At 37.8% G+C, this 6,401-nt stretch overlaps 1 protein-coding gene across 1 annotated transcript; it reads left to right on the top strand.

The window, feature by feature from the left end:
- The first annotated feature begins 5,186 nt into the window (after positions 1-5,186).
- LOC133804997 (thioredoxin H-type-like) lies at positions 5,187-6,401 on the top strand. Its single transcript, XM_062243097.1, has 3 exons — positions 5,187-5,356; positions 5,732-5,854; positions 6,053-6,401. The coding sequence occupies exons 1-3, from the start codon at positions 5,270-5,272 to the stop codon at positions 6,194-6,196; spliced, it is 354 nt and encodes a 117-aa protein (XP_062099081.1). The 5' UTR covers positions 5,187-5,269; the 3' UTR covers positions 6,197-6,401.

The raw sequence follows: 6,401 nt of genomic DNA, 5'->3' as shown, positions 1-6,401 counted from the left end.
AGCAAATCTAAATAAGATTTGATAATTTCAAAAACAAAAATAAGGTGGGTTCCATCATAATACTTGATTGGTTCTTTATTTTGAAAAAACAAATCCAAAGGGAAATTTGAGTTTTAATGCAATAAGTGACACTACATTTAAAAAATACCATATCCCTATATAACTCTAATTTTGGTGCTACTAATGACGTTACTACCCAAAATACTCGTGGCATAATTTTCCCTCTCCTTTTCTCATAGTCTTCACTCTCTATCTCTTATGTTTTCCCTCTCTATCCCTCAAACTCTCGTACACAAAAAAAAAACTAGCCACCATTAATTTGCATTTCGGATCTAGGGGCAAGTTGTGAGTCCTTTCAAGTCAAGAAACTTCATTTTGGATTTCGGATCTAGGGGAAAAAATCGTATGGGTAAGTATATATTTGTTAGATGTAGTGAGGAAACTTGTCTGGTTACATTACTTGTCTTATTTCGAACAGATCTGTGTATGCCTTCATGTTTTATTGTCATTTTTCACTATCAGAATGAATTTTGGATACTTCGTGCGTTTTTTTCTGGATATTTTTCCTGCCTCGATGAGTTTCGATGAAACTCGATAGGTCTCGATGTGTTGCATGCATGCTGGCTCGATGGACCTCAACGTGCCTCGAAAGTGTTAGGATGTTAATACCTCGATGGTCCTCGATTGTACTCGATAAAACTCGATAGGTGTATAAGAGTTTAATTGAATTTAAAAACTCGATTGTACTCAATAAAATTCGATAGGTGTATAAGAGTTTAATTGGATTGTTTGCCTCGATAGTCCTCAATTGTACTCGATAAAACTCGATAGGTGTATAAGAATTTTATTGGATTGTTTGCCTCGATATTCCTCGACTGTACTCAATAAAACTCGATATGTGTGACCTCGATAGGACTCGACATATATCGATAGAAATCGATATTTTTTGTTTTATGTTGTAGTTTAACTTTTTGAACTTTTTTTTTGTTTTTTTTGTTGCAGATTCGACTGTTTCCGTATTTGTTGCATTCAATGGTGTTTGGGAACTCGAAAATAGGGATTGGATTTTCAGAGATGCTGAAAATCAAGTTCTGCCCGTGGAGAAGGGTGTGACGTATGAGCAACTGCTTGACATTCTGTACGATGAGCTTGAAGTGGATAAATGTGTGCATGACTTGACAATTGAGGTCCCGTACACATGCCTATCACAATCTGTCAAACCTACCGTTATAAAAAATGATAGGCATGTGCCTGCATTCATTGGGTTAGCATCAAAATCTATAGAGAAGCTCATTCCTCTATGTGTGACATTGATTAAGAAGGGAGGTGTAAGAAATGCATCAACTTCTGCCAGCGTTAATAAAGAAGTTCGATTTGAAGAGAACATTTCTCCTCCATGTCATGGTTTCAAAGGAACTCAAGGTGGCGTTGGAACATGTGTTCCCGAGACAAATCCAGATGTCATAGTCCATGATGATATCCCGGTTAGAGATCCGTCATATGTGCATGACACGGTGGAGTATGATCCCTATGGCTATGATCCTTATGTCAACGACGATCCTGTTGTTGATGCAACAGATCTTGGTGGGCCAGATGTTAGGGCAGATTTTCCAACACAGAGTTCAGATGTTATGGTAGATGAGGAGCGCAAAATAGAAGATCGGCAAACACCTAGGACCAGCAGTAGTTGTCCATGTCCAAGTAGAACCGATGATAGTTTTAGATGGAGTTCTCCATTGGACTTAGGTGAAGATCGTAGAACATGGAGTGCTCCCATGTTCACCAAAGAGGATATAGAGGCCTCACATCAACATCATTCCTCAACCAGCAAAGCTTCAGGAGAATCGCACCTTGGGAAGTTCTTTCAGAACAAGCTTGAATTGAAAACCAAAGCATCCATATTTGCGATGAAGACTAGTTTTGAGTTTATGGTGAAGAAATCTGGGACTGATGTGTGGTACATTACCAGCAAGGATCCTGATTGTGGTTGGAGATTGAGGGGTAAGAAAAAAATGCGATCTGAAATATTCGAGATTACTGTATACAACGAAGTACACACTTGCTCACAAGAAATTCGAGATAAGGACCACCGTCAAGCATCACCGTGGGTTGTTGGGCACCTAATCAAGAGGAAATTTGCTACTGATGGTACTCGGTACATGACAAGCAACATAAGGGAGGACATGAAGCACCATTTTGGGGTCGAAATGAGCTATGAGAAGGCGTGGAGATGCAGAGAAAAAGCTCTTATGTATGTCAGAGGGACACCTAAGGAATCATACTCCAAGTTACCTGGATACCTGTGTCAGTTAGAGCATAAGAACCCAGGTACAATTACTGATTTTGTAGCAGAAGATGGTCGTTTCTTGTATTGCTTCTTTTCCCTCGATGTTTCTAGGCGTGGTTTCCAGTACTGTCGTCCTGTAATTTGTGTGGATGGCACATTCTTGAAGAATAAGTATGGTGGCCACATGCTCTGTGCTGTTGCGTTGGATGCAAACAACCAGTTGTTTCCAATTGCGTTTGCATTGGTGGACAGTGAGAACCATAACTCTTGGACTTATTTCATGAGAAAATTGAAGGAAGCCATAGGGGACGTTGAGAACCTTGCTTTTGTATTGGACAGGCATAAAAGCATTAGTCATGCTTTGGAGCTTGTGTTCCCAGATGTGTATCACGGTGCATGTTACCATTATATCTGTATGAATGTTGTGGCAAAATTCAAAACTGACCACGTGCAAGACATCATGGGATGTGCAGCGTACGCATTTCGAAGAACGGAATTTTACAAGTTCTTTGACAAGATTAAGGTAATTGATCCGCCCATTGCTCAATATCTAGAGGGAATTGACTTTGAAAGGTGGAGTAGCGCTTATTTTCCTGGTAATCGATACAATATCATGACGAGTAACTACGCAGAAAGCTTTAACAATAAGACCAAGGAGGCAAGGAGCTTTCCAGTCGCCACTTTTCTTGAATCCATAAGATTCACTCTTCAGTCTTGGTTTGCAGATTGATGTGAAAAAGCTGCAAAAGCGACAACTGTGTTATCACCTGAGATGGAAAAGGATTTGAAGCAAATAGGTGATAAAGCAATTTTTTTAGATGTCCAAGTCCTTGGTCATCACGAATTTCTTGTAGTCGATGGTAATGGTGATGGTGAGGTGAACTTGGCCACAAAATCATGCTCTTGTGGCATGTTCCAAACCATTGGGATACCCAGTGTACATGCTTTTGCTACAGCCAGAAAAAGAAACATAAACATTTACTCATTGTGTTCCCCTTACTATAGAATCGAGGCATTGAAGAACACTTATAAATATACTATTTACCTTGTTGGGAGCGAGGATGAATGGGTAATCCCTGATCACATCAGAGATACGGTTGTCGGCGTCCCCGTTGAGAAAACCCCTGTAGGAAGGCCCAGGAAGCAAAAAGTGGGTAGGCGAAAGACAAATCGCAATGCTTCACGCGGGTAAAAGATTGTCAAGCCACGTAAGTGTAGCAGATGTGGTGGTAGTGGACACAATAGGAAGTCATGTAAAGCTAGGATTTAAAATATTGTGTTATGTAATTATTTATTTGATTTTGCTGCATTTATTATATGGAGTACTTCTTCTAATACTTTGTTGGTTTCGATGTCGAGGCAGACACATTATGTGAATTTAGTACTTTTTCAAAAAAAATTGTTTGATAAAAAATAATATATAAAACTAACTATATGCTATACTATACAAGATGTGTAAGACAAAAATGTAAAGAGCATCAGGGGGACAAATTCTGATAGAATAGGTCCACACACCACTTGGTCCTGAAATGCTAGATATTCTCATCGATAACGGTATCGAGTGGTAGCCTGGCAACCAGATGCTCGATATGTTTGATGGAAAACATACCACAATCCTCATTGCATATAATCGATTTTGTGTTAATAGAAGATAAAAATAACTTTAATTTTCAGATTTCAAAATACACTAATTAAATAGGGGAATACCTTGTCTTAGTCTGAGGACACTCCTCCGGAGGAATATGACAATATGAAAAAGGCTTTACATTCTGCTCAGGATATACCTGGAGGTCCTCATGGTCGTTAAACATGCCAGAACACCATAACAACGAAGGCAACAATAAGCACCAAGACTTGATCGCTTCCTCCATCAGAGTGGGACTGAGCACGCTATGGTTGGAATCATAAATGTTGATGCACCACGTTGGAATGGAGACTTCAATGGCGATCCAATGTGTGGCTTTCTCGATGTGCAAGGCAAAATATATTTCACTCACATTTTGCCATGATACAAGGAATTGATTATCATCGCCCTTCAACATTCGCAGCACATCGTCGTCCCATATGATGCCATTATGTTGAGACCGGAAAGACGAATTGGGTTCGCATCTTGCTCCTGATTCCCTTGTTATGGTGGCGGCCATCGAACAATATTGTGCTTACTGACGATTGGGCCAATAGGACTTTCTTCTTCCCCGTGAGTGGGCTTAGGCTGGGCCTTTGATCTGTTCGAGAGAGCCCACAGATCTATTGTGTCATGCCGCATGTCTGGGGGAAAGCATGGATAACATAATATTATCTATGATTGTTGATAATGTGTGATTTTATAAAATTATTTTTTATAGCTAAAATGATAAGAATTTAATAAACACAAGAACAAATTTAAATAAACTAAAATAGTACTTATGTGATGAGATATTTGTTGAGATATTTGACATTTGAGGTCAAAAATATAATTTTAAAATATTTATTTTAACAATAATATATTAAAAAAATAATACTAGATTTTTTTTTATCAATTTAACAAGGCTATTAATTTGGTCATATAAAGCCTTAACATTTTCTTCTTTATATTTGGAGACAAAGATTTTAGTGTGGGTCCACCATTTTTTTTTCTTTATTTTTCTTTTGTTCTCTATTTTCTCTCCAACCTAACCACCCATCTTTTTATCTTCTCTTCCTTCCTTCCACTTTCATCTCTACCAAACAAAGCGTAAATGTTATTCTTTTCCATGAAAAAAATACAATTGTGAGCAAGTAAATTTCATCCAACGTACACACATGCGTCATTTGTGACACGTGGTTGAATCACCATAGTTATATTTTAGGGGTATTTAAGTAATTTGATTCCAAAAAGTTGGCTGAATATCTTTTGTTACTAATATAAATACAGAGCCCAAGGGCCAACATTTATCACCATTGCTAAAGAAAATTATATTCTTAGATTCGACTGAGATTTGTCATTTGAAGAAATCTAAAGCTATGGCGGAGGAGAACCAAGTTGTCGGTTGCCACAACAAAAATGAGTGGGTCGACCATTTTCAGAAGGGAAAGGACTCCAAGAAACTGGTAATGAAAAATAAAAATGAAAGCTTTACTTTGGTTTTACCTTTTGATATTATTACTATTCTTATGTTATTCTTTCTGTTTATGTGAGTTGAGTTTTTTTTATTTATTTATTTGTTATAAAAAATGCTTAGAACTCTATTACGATATTACCCAGAAAATTTTCGATTAAGGTTGTCCTATCCTGCTTTGTTGTCTCAGAAAGCTCAAAACTTGTGCTTGATTTATTCTGCGGTGATATAATTTGGTGGATTTGGGTTTACCTATTTTAAGGTTTTTGTATATGCTCTGTTTTGATATGTAAATTTTGAGTAGAATATACAAAAGTTCTTGCCGGTTTTTCTTGTTTGTGCTCGTAACTTCTTTTATTCTTTACAGGTAGTGGTTGATTTCACTGCATCATGGTGCGGACCCTGCCGTGTCATTGCCCCAATCCTCACTGACCTGGCTAAGAAGAATTCAAGTGTCATATTCCTGAAAGTTGATGTTGATGAGTTGCAGGTATTAGTCTACAACTTTTTTTTTTTATATACTAACAAAGGAGTTAAGATGAGGCTGTCATTAGTAGTAGTCCCTATGATAATTTGTTCATACACAGCTATGGTTTAGGTTTGATTTTTGGGGTTCTGATGATATTTGGAAAAGAGAAAAGATAATCTGATGACATTTGTGCTTTTTATTTTGTTATATGCAATGTAGGATGTTGCTAAGGAGTGGGAAATCGAGGCAATGCCAACCCTTTTGTTCCTCAAAGAAGGGAAAGTTATTGACAAGATTGTGGGAGCTAGGAAGGATGAGCTTATTGATAAAGTTGCAAAGCATGCAGCAGTGGCTGCTGCTTGACTTTGATTAGCGTTTGGGACTAAATAAAGATCAGTAGCAAGTACTATTTACTTGTTATCTTGTCTTATGATGTTTCTTATAGACATCTCCCTGTTTGCTTATGTATCTGCTATAGGTGGTGGTGGTGTGATGCAGCTTTGGATGCTGTTAGTTCTACTGCTGTAGTTGGTAACTTTGCTATGCATATAAAAGCTTAATTAAGTTG

The sequence above is a fragment of the Humulus lupulus genome, chromosome X, assembly GCF_963169125.1.
Source record: "Humulus lupulus chromosome X, drHumLupu1.1, whole genome shotgun sequence".
NCBI classification, from domain to species: Eukaryota; Viridiplantae; Streptophyta; class Magnoliopsida; order Rosales; family Cannabaceae; genus Humulus; species Humulus lupulus.
Note: the sequence above shows the minus strand (reverse complement) of the source record. Positions and strands in the feature narration are given on the sequence as shown.